The 16,231-nt window shown below is 43.8% G+C and overlaps 1 protein-coding gene across 5 annotated transcripts in view; it reads right to left on the bottom strand.

The window, feature by feature from the left end:
• Positions 1-16,231, bottom strand: part of FRRS1 (ferric chelate reductase 1) — a 268,799-nt gene that overhangs the window by 69,293 nt on the left and 183,275 nt on the right. For all 5 annotated transcript variants that reach the window (XM_069232144.1, XM_069232146.1, XM_069232147.1 and 2 more), the window contains exon 11: positions 14,337-14,423. In XM_069232144.1, coding sequence (XP_069088245.1) covers positions 14,337-14,423 — 87 coding nt within the window. The remainder of the gene's footprint in view (positions 1-14,336; positions 14,424-16,231) is intronic.

Here is a 16,231-nt window from a genome sequence, read left to right on the forward strand (position 1 = left end):
CAAAATGGACTGTAGAATTCTATACCGTCTGACCTAGCCAAATGCGAAGCAATGTATATCATATTGTCCATGTTTAAGGAGGAAGATTAGTATTCCCAGCAGAGGTCAGTGGAACTATGTCAACCAACTGTATTCACAATACACAATGCTAATCATTGTAAAATCAATCAATGTAAAATATCCAGATTGCACCAGGAGAGTTTAAGAGGGTCACAGGCAAAGTTCTCAGAAACCAAGTGGCTCAGTTCAGTGATGGAGAACTACACACCCTTTGTTGTGAGGGCAGGTCATTTGATTTGGAGTCAGTAGTGGGACCTCCGTTACTGGATGCATCAGTTTCAGAAACAGTTCATTTAAAGGAGATATACCAGGAGCATGAACGATGTCTCCTTGAAAAAGATTCTGTGCAGCGGAAAACATTAAAGGAAAGCAAGTCATGAAGGACCAGAGTCTTCCAATACAAAAGAAAGGTGCCCTGAGAGACAGAGGATAGATTAGGTATCCCTTCCCTTCAAGGATGCAGAAAGCACAATCGCAGCTCCATGTGCTGGCAAACAGACCTTTGATTGAGAAAACCAGTTAAGAAGAATGAGGGAGAACAATTAGTTACTGAATCATCACTCAAAAGAAACACTACACTCCATAATGAGGCAACAGCTCCTCTCTTTCCAATATGTTGCACATGCTATGCTCGCCAGTCTTTCGGCCATTCAACTAATCCTGTGTAACAAGCTAGTGCCTTGCCTCCTTGTAACTGATGCCACACCGCAAGACTTTGAATTGGTTGGAGCTCGTAAACAAGGTGCAAAAATCACAACGGAAATCCATTTTGCTCTTCTGTTCCACTTGCTTCTAGCGCCCTGCCATCAGACCGAGGTACACCCTTGTGAGCTTGAGTCCAACACTTCACCACACCACTGAGCCGGTCCTACTTGGGGAGGTGAGCGGGCGTGCGTCACTGTGATAATGCCGGCACGAGGGTAGTGCGGGCCCATGTTAGTGTTAGTGCCACTGGGAGACACGCAAGCGAAAGTAGGCTTCAGAAAAGGGCAAGAATCATCTTACCAACCCAGTCTATTATCAGGAAGACAATTTCATGATCACAAGAGAGACTGAAAAGGCCATGAAGGACCAAGGGGTGGAGGCGGCAATTTTGGTGGTACACTGAGGGAGGAGGTTATGTGCACTTGAAGCACACTTTTGTTTCTGCCACTATTCTTTCGATTTAAGATAAAAGTTCAGATCCTCCAGAAGTGATTGGCTCCCCAAAGCAGAGGCCCGGACAGAGATTACAGTGTCTTTCTACCATAAACATCCTGCCCACAAACATGTAGATGTTAGGGGTGAAAGGGGGTTAAAGAGCCCATGGGGAGGGCTAATGGGAAACAGAACAAGCATTTGCAATGAAATAGGACTTGCATTTTCTTGAGTTAGATCTATTGGCATTGTAAATTCATAACTGGACTTTTCTTGCCACATAAATTGGTCAACCCTGCCTCATAATTTTGTCTTTTCCTGCCATATAATTCCAGTGGCCCAGCATTTAACTAAAGCACTTCCATTTACTTTCTTCCTCTATCTTAAAACATGTACAATTATCATATAAACCTTTAGCAGAAATAAACTTTTGGCAATAGAGTGTACTGCTCAAAACACCATAGCAAAAATATAATTTGGGAAGGATTGGAGGGAGAAAGGAAAGAGGCAGTCTGAGTAAAGATGGAGAGGACAACACACACACACACACACACACACACACACACACACACACACACACAGCCAATACTTATCTGAGTAAAAAGAAATCCAACGTACACAAGTAAAGATACTAATTTTCAAAGATTAAATCTTAGTATAGCGCTCAGAAACACAATAGCTATAACAGCATCTTGACGGAGTCGCTTCCAATGGACCAATGCTACTCGAGAGGGAATGCAGATCTGTTACAGAATTGCATGGACCCAGGGCACATTACAGTGGAAAATGATGAGGAAACAAAGATGTTGCACAGAGTCACTGAGGTGTCGCTGGAGCCGGTGCAGCAACGGATCTTTTCTGTTACCAGGGAGGTGAGGCATTGGTTCCTTACTGCTAGGCAGGGGAGGTGAGGTGTCAGTTCCTTCCAGGTGCAGGTGAAGTGATGGGGTATTGGTGGCGAGGCATTGATTCCTTTACGATCCGGTGGGGGTCGATGAATCCAGTAGGTCAAGATGCAAGACGTCGACTTCGCCATGTCACAATCACACCACAGAGCTACAGATGCTGTGGTGAAGTCAGGGACACTGCACTCGTGACTCATGCTGTGGCGGGATTTCGGAGGCGCTGAGACAGCATAGGGTCTGTGTTGCAGGTCGTGACCATTGCACTCAGCAGAGACCATGGCTCCAGTGCAGGCAGCGGCGCAGGGCTTGAGAGCGGCACCAGCTTCAAAGTTTCTCTGGTTTCGATGTGCTTAGTTTTTTCTGGGTTGCACCAGTGCTCACTTCTAAAGACCCAGGAACTGGATTTGGCACCACTTGGCAAGACAGGACTTTAAGCAAGAGAGCCCAGGTGCTGGCAGGTGACGTCTTTGATGACCCTGAGACTTCTTAACACAAGGCAAGCTTAGATCAAGCCCTTGGAGAAACCTGGAAAGCAGGATTTAGAATGCAAAGTCCAGTCCTTTCACTCTCAGGACAGACGTAGAAAGCAGCAGGCCAACACAACAAAGCAACAGGCAGAGTGGCAGTCGCTCCTACAGCACCCAGCTCAGCTTCCTGGCAGAATGTCCTCAGTCCAGAAGGAATCTAACTTTGTGGGGTAAGAAGTCCAGTAATTATACCCATGTCTGCCTTTGAAGTAGGCAAACTTTAAACAAAAGTCACTGTAGTGCACAAAAGCCTGCCTTTCCTGCTCTGGCCCCAGACACACTCCAGGGCGTTGCAGACTGCTTTGTGTAAGGACAGGCACAGCCCTATTCAAGTGCAAGTGTCAGCTCCTCCCACCTCTCTAGCTCAGGAAGACCCATCAGGCTATGCAGCGCACACCTCAGCTCCCTCCTCTAAGGCACATCTTGATTCTTTACCACATCATCAAGCAGGTTTGGCTCCTCCACAATAACATTCTCCTCCCCATGTGCTTATCAGCCTCCATTGTCAACTAGGCCCTTAACGCCTCTTGCAGCTCCTCCTTTATAGTGAGAACATTTGAGCTCCTTGAAGAACCTTTTGAGCTGAGGCATCACATAGGTCTCCAACTTCTCCTGCTCAAACAAAACTAAACTAGTATGTTGGGGTGTAGTGGTCTGCGATACAGAAGTAGTGTACACCAATCACTGTTTTTTCAAGTACAAATACAAGTCCTATTCTCACTGCTGATCACCGTTAGAAATGTGGTCTCTAGTTGGCAGTGGTTTGCACCCTGTCTATGTAGGGACCCTCGCTCTAGTCAGGATAAGGGATACACAAGCAATCAGGCTTATCTCAGAGGCAATGTGTAAAATATTAGTAGACACACAATAACACAGTGAAAACCACAAGAGTACTTCACACCACATTTAGAAAAATAGGCAATGGTTATTTGAGTAAAACCAGATCAAAATAACAAAAATCTAACATATACAAGTAAAGATACAAATGTTCAAAGATTTAATCTTAGTATAGAGCTTAGAAATGGCATAGCTACAGCTGGGGCCACCACAGCATCTTGACGGAGTCACTTCCAACAGTCTGACGCCACTCGCGAGGGAGTGTGGGCCACGGATGGAGTCGCATGCATCCCGGGGTACAGTAATTCGGAAAATGATAAGGAAACAAAGGCATTGCAGAGTCAGGGAGGTGAGGTGTCCCGGGAGCCGGTGTGGTGTTGGTTCCTTACTGCTATCGGGGAGGTGATGTGTGGCTCCTTACTGCCTTGGCAGGGAAGGTGAGGCGCCTGTTCCTTACACTTGCAGGAGAGGTGATGCAGAGTCGGTAGCGAGACTTCAGTTCCTTACGACCCGGCGGGGTCAATGAATCCCGCAGGTCAAGATGCGAGGTATCGACTCTGCTGTGTCACAATCATACCACAAGGCCACAGGTGCGGAGTTGGAGTTTGAGTCGGGTATCCTGGATATGGCACTCGGGACTCACACTGTGGCAGGACTTCAGAGGTGCTATGGCGGCGTTGAGCCTATTTTGCAGGTCACGGTTGTTGCACTCAGCGGGGTCCATGGCTCCAGTGTAGGCAATTGCACAGGGTCCGAGAGCAGTGCCAGTTCCGGAGTCTGTCTGGAAACTATGTGCGTAGCTTCTTCTGCCTTGCACCAGAGCTCATTTCCAAGGGCCCAGGAACTGGATATGGCACCACTTGGAAAGTGAGGACTCTCAGCAGGAGAGCCCCAGCACTGGCAGGTGAAGTCTTTGATGTCCCTGAGACTTCTCAACAGGAGGGAAGCTCAGTTCAAGCCCTTTGAGAACGTTGGAAAGCATCTAGAAAGCAAAGTCCAGCCCTTTCACTTCCGGGACAGATGCAGCAAGCTGCAGGCCAGCACAACAAAGCAACAGGTAGAATGGCAGTTCCTCCTACAGCATTCTGCTCTTCTTCCTGGCAGAATTTCCTCAGTCCATAAGGATGTGTATTCCACAATCAGGCAGAGACAAAGATTAGTTAAGCAAGAAAATGCCCACTTTCTAAAAGTGGCATTTTCAAACATTCAATTTAAATGGTGAGTTCAGAGATCTAAAACTCCATATCTCTATATGCACCCAATGGGAATTTACACCTAAAAGATATTTCAAGGCAATTTCCATGTTGCCCTCTGGGACAGATAGGCCTTGCAGTAGTGAAAACCTAATTTTGCAGTATTTCACTATCAGGACAAGTAACACACACCAGTACATGTCCAACCTTTTAAATACACTGCACCCTGCCTATGGGGTTGCCTTGCACCTATCTTAGGGGTGACTTACAGATAATAAAAGGGAAGGTTCGGGCCTGGCAAGTGGCTGCACTTGCCACGTAGACATGGCAGTTTGCAACTGCACACACAGACATTGCAGTACCAGGTCTGAGACATATTTACAGGGCTACTTATGTGAGTGGCACAATCAGTGCTGCAGGCCCACTTTTAGTATTTGATTTACAGGCCCTGAGCACACATGTTGCACTATAATAGGGACTTACTAGTAAATCAAATATGCCAATCATGGATAAATCAATCATCAATCCAATTTAGACACAGGGCACTTGCACTTTAGCACTGGTCAGCAGTGGTAAAGTGCCTAGAGTCCAAAAGCCAGCAAAAACAAAATTCAGCACGGATCAAAAACAGGTCATAAGCAAAATGTTTGCGGATAACCCTGCAAAAGGGTAATTTCCAACATATCCCAAAACGTAAATTATCTAACAAGCACTGCTAAAGATCTTAGCTTAATTAATTCCAGCATGCCAGTGTTACGTTAGACTTGTGATCACCGTAGAAAAAGGTAGAAATGATAGACATTAAAGAGAGGGAAAAATAACAGTACTCTTCAGTCTTTATCTCCAAAGTACTAATGCTGATTAAAACATATGTGTAGGAAGTTGGCTCTGTATGTGCTATTTCAAAGTAAGGAATAGCATGCACAGAGTCCAAGGGTTCCCCTTAGAGGTAAAATAGTGGTAAAAATAGATAATACTAATGCTCTATTTTGTGGTAGTGTGGTCGAGCAGTAGGCTTATCCAAGGAGTAGTGTTAAGCATTTGTTGTACATACACATAGACAATAAATGAGGTACACACACTCAGAGACAAATCCAGCCAATAGGTTTTGTTATAGAAAAATATATTTTCTTAGTTTATTTTAAGAACCACAGGTTCAAATTTTACATGTAATATCTCATTTGAAAGGTATTGCAGGTAAGTACATTAGGAACTTTGAATCATTTCAATTGCATGTATACTTTTCAAGTTATTCACAAATAGCTACTTTAAAAGTGGACACAGTGCAATTTTCACAGTTCCTGGGGGAGGTAAGTTTTTGTTAGTTTTACCAGGTAAGTAAGACACTTACAGGGTTCAGTTCTTGGTCCAAGGTAGCCCACCGTTGGGGGTTCAGAGCAACCCTAAAGTTACCACACCAGCAGCTCAGGGCCGGTCAGGTGCAGAGTTCAAAGTGGTGCCCAAAATGCATAGGCTATAATGGAGAGAAGGGGGTGCCCCGGTTTCGGTCTGCTTGCAGGTAAGTACCCGCGTCTTCGGAGGGCAGACCAGGGGGGTTTTGTAGGGCACCGGGGGGGACACAAGCCCACACAGAAATTTCACCCTCAGCGGCGCGGGGGCGGCCGGGTGCAGTGTTAGAACAAGCGTCGGGTTCGCAATGTAAGTCAATGAGAGATCAAGGGATCTCTTCAGCGCTGCAGGCAGGCAAGGGGGGCTTCCTCGGGGAAACCTCCACTTGGGCAAGGGAGAGGGACTCCTGGGGGTCACTTCTGCAGTGAAAGTCCGGTCCTTCAGGTCCTGGGGGCTGCGGGTGCAGGGTCTTTTCCAGGCGTCGGGACTTAGGTTTCAGAGAGTCGCGGTCAGGGGAAGCCTCGGGATTCCCTCTGCAGGCGGCGCTGTGGGGGCTCAGGGGGGACAGGTTTTGGTACTCACAGTCGTAGAGTAGTCCGGGGGTCCTCCCTGAGGTGTTGGTTCTCCACCAGCCGAGTCGGGGTCGCCGGGTGCAGTGTTGCAAGTCTCACGCTTCTTGCGGGGAGATTGCAGGGGTCTTTAAAGCTGCTCCTTGAAACAAAGTTGCAGTCTTTTTGGAGCAGGTCCGCTGTCCTCGGGAGTTTCTTGTCGTCGTCGAAGCAGGGCAGTCCTCAGAGGATTCAGAGGTCGCTGGTCCCTTTGGAAGGCGTCGCTGGAGCAGAGTTCTTTGGAAGGCAGGAGACAGGCCGGTGAGTTTCTGGAGCCAAGGCAGTTGTTGTCTTCTGGTCTTCCTCTGCGGGGGTTTTCAGCTGGGCAGTCCTTCTTGTTGTTGCAGGAATCTAATTTTCTAGGGTTCAGGGTAGCCCTTAAATACTAAAGTTAAGGGCGTGTTTAGGTCTGGGGGGTTAGTAGCCAATGGCTACTAGCCCTGAGGGTGGGTACACCCTCTTTGTGCCTCCTCCCAAGGGGAGGGGGTCACAATCCTAACCCTATTGGGGGAATCCTCCATCTGCAAGATGGAGGATTTCTAAAAGTTAGAGTCACCTCAGCTCAGGACACCTTAGGGGCTGTCCTGACTGGCCAGTGACTCCTCCTTGTTGCTTTCTTTGTTCCCTCCAGCCTTGCCGCCAAAAGTGGGGGCCGTGGCCGGAGGGGGCGGGCAACTCCACTAAGCTGGAGTGCCCTGCTGTGCTGTGACAAAGGGGTGAGCCTTTGAGGCTCACCGCCAGGTGTTACAGCTCCTGCCTGGGGGAGGTGTTAGCATCTCCACCCAGTGCAGGCTTTGTTACTGGCCTCAGAGTGACAAAGGCACTCTCCCCATGGGGCCAGCAACATGTCTCTAGTGTGGCAGGCTGCTGGAACTAGTCAGCCTACACAGACAGTCGGTTAAGTTTCAGGGGGCACCTCTAAGGTGCCCTCTGGGGTGTATTTTGCAATAAAGTGTACACTGGCATCAGTGTGCATTTATTGTGCTGAGAAGTTTGATACCAAACTTCCCAGTTTTCAGTGTAGCCATTATGGTGCTGTGGAGTTCGTGTTTGACAAACTCCCAGACCATATACTCTTATGGCTACCCTGCACTTACAATGTCTAAGGTTTTGTTTAGACACTGTAGGGGTACCATGCTCATGCACTGGTACCCTCACCTATGGTATAGTGCACCCTGCCTTAGGGCTGTAAGGCCTGCTAGAGGGGTGACTGACCTATACTTGCATAGGCAGTGAGAGGCTGGCATGGCACCCTGAGGGGAGTGCCATGTCGACTTACTCGTTTTGTTCTCACTAGCACACACAAGCTGGCAAGCAGTGTGTCTGTGCTGAGTGAGGGGTCTCTAGGGTGGCATAATACATGCTGCAGCCCTTAGAGACCTTCCCTGGCATCAGGGCCCTTGGAACCAGAGGTACCAGTTACAAGGGACTTATCTGGATGCCAGGGTGTGCCAATTGGGGAAACAATGGTACATTTTAGGTGAAAGAACACTGGTGCTGGGGCCTGGTTAGCAGGGTCCCAGCACACTTCTCAGTCAAGTCAGCATCAGTATCAGGCAAAAAGTGGGGGGTAACTGCAACAGGGAGCCATTTCTTTACAATATGTGAGCCTATTTTTAATGGCAGATGACCCCTCTTTGGTAGTAGATGCCTCAGGCATTGTAAGGAGAGGAGGCCCACTCTGAAAGGTAGGCTTAAGAGGTCCATGTCATCCTTACGAATAGAGCATATAAGGAAGGATATTTTCCAGCCACCCCTTAGTGTCTGCTATTTGAGGGAAAGAAGGAAGACTAGGCCTGCCAACTAAGGATATTATGAAGGGGAAAAGTGTTAAGCAAAGTTTAATAGCCCCTAGTAAAGAAGCAGCAAAGGGGAACTCCCTCCTCCATCCCTCCATTACTCTAGTCAATCCAACTAACAAACTCACACATCCTCTGCTCAAATGAACTCATAATAATACTAATAGTGTACTCATATTTCCCTATAATAATCCACCATTAATTCCTCTTGGGTTCTGGAGTAGCATACTACTAGCCGAAAGGAGCTTCAACGCCTCGTCAGGGGTAGTAAGCGCTATATAAATACTACTACAATTAGGTAAAGAAGAGGAGGGTGTCAAGAAAAGAGCATAGTGATGAGCCTGCTTCAAGTAACACCAAGCATGACCCTTTTCATAAAAGGGCATGTATGGAACGATCAGGGGAGGAGAGGGTACAAAGTTAAACCTTAAAGCAGCTAAAAATAATTTTGCTCTATTTTTTAGCACTATGAAAATGGAATAAAATGGAACCCTCTAAACCTATTTCACCTCCTACAAGACTCTGAAAGCTGCACTTAGTTTTGAGCACTAACAACCTGAGATATAAAGCAGACAAACTGTACCCATAATGAGGAGGCTATACAAAGTGAAAATGTATTAAGTGTTGAGAGATAAAGTCACACGGAGAAAGGACAGTACATCATTGGGAGTTACTGTTCATAACAACAACTCTTTTTAATATCCATGCGGCGCCCTTGTCACAGCTTATTTGTTTGTTTAGTTCCTTCCCCATTTCTTACGCTGATGATACTCCTTGTTGTCACTATTGCCAACAATATAGAAGACACAGCACAGAGATCTTACAACTGTATGAAGGCTATTGTAAATTGGATGAGTAAAAACAGTCTGATGATTAACTCATCAAAAATCGAGGTCGTTCCGTTTGGAAAAGATCCATCCGCATGGAATCAAGATTGGTGGTCTGAAATTTTGGGTCCTCCTACTCCATTATTCCATTATCTACTGTGAAAAATCTAGATATCCTATTTGATGCAAGTCTGTCCTTTAAAGCACAAATAAATAAATTAGTATATTCCATCTCTATCTATTGCGTAAGATTAAGAAAATCCTGAAGTATATTCCCTATGAATTACACTACACAAACTTTAAGAGACCCAGATTCCATCTACTCCTGGTAGGCCGTAGGAAGCCTAAAGGAGTTCACACATCAAGCACCTCCCAGGCTCTCAAAGGCATACTAGTTCCAGTCAAGCAATCTCCAGTCGGATCATAGCTCAGGGCCCAGACACAGGGGCACCTGGCATATAAAAGGATGAGAGATGAAACGCTTGGTAGGTTGCTGCCTAAACAATGCAAGTGGAATTCAGCTTACTTTGTGTTACCCTGCTGTCCTCATGCCGTCATGAATTTCCACTACTTTTTGTGGATCCCAGAGACCCTTATGCTTTCTGATTTACATAACGAGGCATCCTTCTGACTTTATAGAATTTACTTCCAGAAAAACTTCCATTTCCATTAATAATAATGGATAAGATTGCAAGATAAATAAGACAATGTAGTCGAATAGGACGGCAGCATGATACCTATTTAGTATTTCTCAATTTGCTCGATCTTAGTTCAGCTCTTTACTGACCTATGAGCCTTGTAAAAACAAACAAAAAAAAAACGTTATGTACCGCCACAAGATACCTTCCCTTCCTAGCTCACCTGACTGGTCTGAGCCCACTCTAACCCACCAATCAATCCCCCCCCCCCACCCCCGCAGTGTGTTTTGATTGCGTATAGTGGAGACTGCAGCTTTGATCTGCTCACTTACTGCAATCTACAGGAATGATCGTGGCAAAATCTTTGATGTTCAAATGACTTGTTACTCTTTTAGAGGCTTATGAAAACTAGCCTTTTCTCTACCGACTATTCCCTAGTCACACCCGGACTGAGTACTTGATATATAAAAACGTTTCTTGCGGGGTACAAATCCTCTTTCAATATATTTTCAGTACAAAACAGAGTTAGGATTACCATACAGCCCTGTGTCATCAGGACCATTTTTTCCAATCGTTTTTCCAACTGCATACCAATCTGGAACTGTTGCCTTCATGGTTCCCTTGAAATAGAAGACTACAACTGTCACAATGGATTGGACTGTTAAATGTTTCATTTTTGATTAAGGCTGGGACAGGTATTAGAAGCCCTCCCTGCCCTCAAAGAGCCTAAATAGGCAAGGCTGTTCAACACAGTCAATATAGTGCATGAGTTGTGAAGGTACCCTAGGTGTTTGCCAAATCTTACCCTGGCTGAGGACCTCCATGATGTATAATTTAGAACTACTAAGATAACTAAAATGTATACCCTTCTAGGGCAGATCTCCATTTGCCAGCTCTTCTGACTAAAGTAACAGATAATGTCAAAGTCACCTTCCAAGTCAAAAACATTTTTGCCTGTTTTTGTGATAATAATGCTTATGAATGTAGCTCTTCCCACAAGTCTTATCGGAGTGAAGAAGTGCACTTGTTCATCAAAATACTTACGTGCATGGCAGGAAAAATTAAATATCCTTGTAGAGTTTTGAGTAACTGAACAACTAGTAATTTAGTAAACAGATTTATCTAAGCTTAACCACGAAATTCCATAAAGAAATAATCAATTTCTTACCTAGTTCTTCTAAACAAAACTTACATTTATAATATGGTTTGAACGGCCTCTTAAGATCAGGTGCTGGTCAGACGTGGTTAAATTCCAAAAGGGATTCAAGGTGGTCTTTTTAAAAGAGTTAAACACTAGGTATCCCTCAATAGTCTGTCTGCTCTATTGTAAGTAAATGCAAGTGCATTTGCAGTGTTGCATGTAGCAACTACAATAAAATAAGATATAGACTCCTTGCACCCTGAGTTCCACTAATTAGATTCCAAAGACTCGGACACTGAAATATTGGGGCACCAAACAAGCATTAAAGCTAATCCACATAGAGGGGTTGATGACTTCCCTCTCTCATTCCGAGACAAAAGGTGTGGTTCCTTAGGAAGGTTGGGGTTTCATCTCAGACAAGCGAAGACCAATCCAGACTATAGTGTGATGGCAAAAGAAAAAAAACAATGCTGTCCATAAAATAACAATTTGTACATTATAAAAAGAGACAGTCTTCCAACAATAATGTAATCAACCATTTGAGAAGAGCAGCCACTAAAGCGCGGACCTCTATTACTATGAAGCTTACTCTCTTGCTCAACTCCATCACCTGAGGCATTTTGGTGTCTGCAGAGTCACCCTGGTTTTGTCTTCATTCTATCACATTAGCCATTAACTAAAAATATGTTGCAGAGGCAGTGTTTCTATTTTCATTATATCACAGTGCCTAACTCATTTTTTTTTCAGCTGAAAAAACATACTGGATTCTTTTAAATAAACCAGGCGAAAGGATTTTGAGTTGGCAACGTAGGCATGTGGGTTCAATCAGATTAAGGACATTTACTTTCAGAGTGTGCAGAAGAAAAGCCATCAATAGGAAAATACCTTGCTATATAGCAATCAAAGCTGCATTTAGAAACTGGTTTAGTTTTCAACAACTGTACTGAGACTTCTAATCCAACTGCCAGATGGGAATTTTATACTAAGCATCCTGTTGCAGGAGTGAGCAGAGAAGATGGCACTATTTGACTGGGAATAACACTTGAACTCTTCACACACTAGATTTAATTTACACTAAGTGGATGGACCTAAGAAAGAAGGTATTCCTCACATAGCTTTGAAGAGGTTTAAAAAGCAAAAATAGCATATAAGGATTCTTGTGTAATACAATAAATGGTGTAAGCTCCAGGGAATTTAAGTGGCAAAAGGAAAATGTTACTTACCCAGTAAGCATTTGTTCGTGACATGCAGTGCTGTGGATTCATATGTTTAGCAATATCCCGCCATCCAATTTTGGGCACTGATGTGTGCAGGTTGTTTTTCTTTGACGAAAATCTTTCAAGTCACGAGGTATAGTAACTTTTCCTCTCTCTAGCCATTTCGCATGATCATCGACTCCATTGCTATATTGTTTTCTCGCAAAACGGGCGAGGAATGTGTAGTATAATGTGAATTTCATGTGGAAAAGTTGAGTGATAAACATAAAGATAACTGTAACAACCACAGGTGTCTGTGGCAGGCTGGCGCCTGTGAATCTACAGTACTATATCCCATGCCATGAACAGATGCTTACTGGGTAAGTAACATTTTCCGTTCTAGGCATGTGTGGCTGTATATGTACATTCTCAGGTATAGTCTTAAAAGCAGTCCTCCTCCGTAAGCGGTGGCTATCCTGTGGGTAGCGCAGTTATTTGGTATGAAGTACGCAAGACTGCCAAGCCGACATTAGCTTGTTGACAAACCAGTACAAAAAGCCAGTAATGCTTTGTAAATGTATGTAGTGTAGACCAAGTAGCTGTCTTACATGTCTGCTATAGGCATATTTCCTAGAAAAGCCATTGAAGCTCCCTTTTTGCGAGTGGGGTGAGCTTTAGGAGGAGTAGGTAAAGTCTTTTAGCTTTGGCATGGCAGGTTTGGATACAGCTGACAATCTAGCATGCAATACCCAATTTAGAAATGGCTCTTCCTTTGTGTAGGTTAGAGAATGCAACAAAGAGTTGTTTGCTAAACGTCTTTGTTCCATCAATATTGTACATGCGGGCTCATTTGAGGTGTAGGGTGTGTTCAGCCTTTCAGCACCTGAGTCAGGTTGCAGGAAAATACTGGCAGTTCAATAGAGTAAGGTTAAATTGAAATAACACCTTAGGAAGAAATTTAGGTTTGGTAGATAGAACCACCCTATCTTTATGTGGTTGGAAGAATGGATCTTCTAAGGTTAATGTCTGAAGCTCACGGACACGTCTGAATGAAGTGACAGCCACTAGAAAGGATACTTCCCAGGACAACAACTTAAGGGTACAGGAGTGGAGGGGTTCGAAAGGGGGACCCATTAACCTTCTCAATACAAAATTAAGATTCTAGGTGGGAACTTGTGACACACTAAGAGGAATGATCCATTTAAGGCCTTCTAAGAAGGCTTTAACAACTGGGATCCTTAAAAATGATGTTGTCTGTTTTGCAGATATGTAGTCATGTTTTTGGTCCTAATGAGTACTACCTTGTCATGCACGTGAGGAAGGAAAACGGAGAGCTAGATGCGCAGCTAGCAACTCCAGTGATTGATGTGGAGATGTCTCTGACTGGGCATCCAATGTCCCTGGACTGAGATTCTGTGAATGCACTCCCCAACCAGTATGGAGGCACCCGTTGTTATGGTTATCTGTGGAATTGGGTATAACAGTCCTTTGAGGAGATTGTTGGTGTTCCACCACTGCAGAAAGTGATACGCTTGTTGGCCCACCAACATTAGATCTTACCACTGACCCCCAGCTTGAGTCCATTGGAATGCTAAGCACTCCTGTAGCCGATCCCCCAAATTTCCCACTGTACTACAGAGCAGGCCCCTTACGCATTATAGTAGAATGGTCCCAGAGGGCAACTGATTGTGACACTAAGGTTAGGTCTTCTGCCCTTAAGCAATTCAACATTAGAATTGTAGATGATGCATCCGGATATTCTTAGTGCTACTGTGGAGTTATTAATTTGCACCCCCACTGCTTCAATGTTGGTGACCTTTGTCCCTTTTTACATTTTAACAAAAATATGTTTAAAATCGACAGGTAATCAGATGAGTAGTAAAAACGATGTCAAAACTAAACATTCCTATATGAAAAGGTTTAAATGGGTTGTTTATAAAATACGCAAAAATAAATTCATCAACGACAAATCTTTCAGAATGTGAATGTTATCAGGATTAATAGTATTACGCTTCACTATGTGGATATAATAGGAAAAAGCAGCCTAGTGCCATGATTAAAAAAAAAAACAAACACAAATCTTTTAAATCAGGAAAATATAATGCAATATCTTCTTACTTTGCTCCAGCCTCCTCTGTACAGGAAAGGAAGGACAAATGCTGTACACGTCAGAAGAACAGTAGAAACCATCAAAATGCGATGCACCTAAAAGAAAAAAACATTTAATTGAAATCTAATGCAAACAATTTTTGCATGCAGTTTATTAGATTTCCATTTTGAGGTGAAAGCTACGGAGAACAATTGCAGAAATAACAATCTTAAAATAATGTGTGCAGCCCAATTCATTGTGGACCTTAGGTCGGTGTTAGCAGAAGGCATACTAAGAGCTCCTAAACTTGATACCCAAACAAACGATCTAGTGATTGGTTTCCTAGAAACCAACCACTAGAGCATAGAATAATGCTCAATATTTGAATCTCAAATTGGTTCAAACTGCATACCTTTTTCATCAGTGCGGTGCATTCACAAGTTAAAATGCCATTTTACAGTACAGTATCCAAAATATATGACAATCGACCTATTCCTGTTCATCAAGTAACAGGAATTATAAATCCAGGTATGTAACAGATAAATCAATATATTTCACTTACCATCTTTAGAACCTCTCGGTCCTTAGTTTTTTTTGTTATAACATCAGCTAATTACATTTTGCCTTTAAAACCTATATGAACAGTTTCTGAGCCAAAACACTCTTTGGGCAGTTGTAAAATCTAAACAGTTTTGCTGTATTTCTCAACCTCTTGGCTATCTTCAAAAATACATTTCATACACAATCACAACATATCAAAATCAACGCTGACCGCCCTGTGCACTGCAGAAACGATGCTCAAATCATTCACACCCTCGCAGGCTTCACTGTGCCTCTCAGAGATTAGCCAACTCTTCTTCCACCACCTCCACTTTGGGATTCCACAGCTTTTTTCAAACTAAGGTCAAAATCAGCTTTATCAAAAGATTCTGCCTGTCTAGCTCCTTAGTAACTTACACTCAAACATTTGTTATTTTCTTAAAAAGCTTGACTGGAATTTATCTTTGTACTAGAACACCTCAAAGCCTGAACGTGCCCTATGTGATCTAACAGGAAAACACCAAATAAATGCATGATTAAATAAAGAGGCTGGTCTTGCCCATTTTTCCGTGCCCCAGCCCTCGCTCTTCTCAATCTGCATTAGCCCTGGTGCGAAATCAGCATTTTCTTATGTTACTCCTTACATCTATTAGCTGACAACCCAATTTTGATCTTCTCAACACCTAGCCTGTAGCTCAAACAGAAGAACACTAACCGACACACATCCATTTAACATTGGATGGCACTAAACTGCCTTATGCAGAGCTCCGCAAAATACAATTTTGATCTACTTTTTATCCTCTACCATCCAGACCATTTCACTTGCTCATGCCTAATTTTACCCTAGTAAGCCTTCCCTCGCACTCCACCAGATAATTCAGTGCACATTCTGACAACCATTTACAGCTTACCTTCCTCACTTCCACGGAGGGGCAGAATCATCTTCTGAACTGGTGCACAATTCATCCATGACCTTTCATCCAGTCAACCATCACCATTTTCAATATCCTAGTATTCAGCAAACTATACTACAATTAGACTACTTGTCAAAGTACTAATTTCTGCCACCAGGACCCTGTACAATTTACCTCAATCGGTGTCCACCTCCACATACTACCTACAAATAATTACTAGTTTGCCTCACTTTTAAAAGTGGGAGCTGCAAGTACAATTGGTGCAAGAGAATCCTTTTCAAAGTTGGAAGGCATATCGCCCATGGAAGGGTATGAACAAATTCCAACCTTCTAAACAAAAATAAGTCTCTCCCTCAATGAAAGAATCATAATAATTAGATTCAGACCTCCATGGTTGCACCCACGGCCACTTTAAGGGAAGGTTACTTACCTGTAACCCTAGTTCTCCATTATAGGAATTTGTCTTGGAC

The sequence above is a fragment of the Pleurodeles waltl genome, chromosome 4_2 (assembly GCF_031143425.1).
Source record: "Pleurodeles waltl isolate 20211129_DDA chromosome 4_2, aPleWal1.hap1.20221129, whole genome shotgun sequence".
Lineage (NCBI taxonomy): Eukaryota > Metazoa > Chordata > Amphibia > Caudata > Salamandridae > Pleurodeles > Pleurodeles waltl.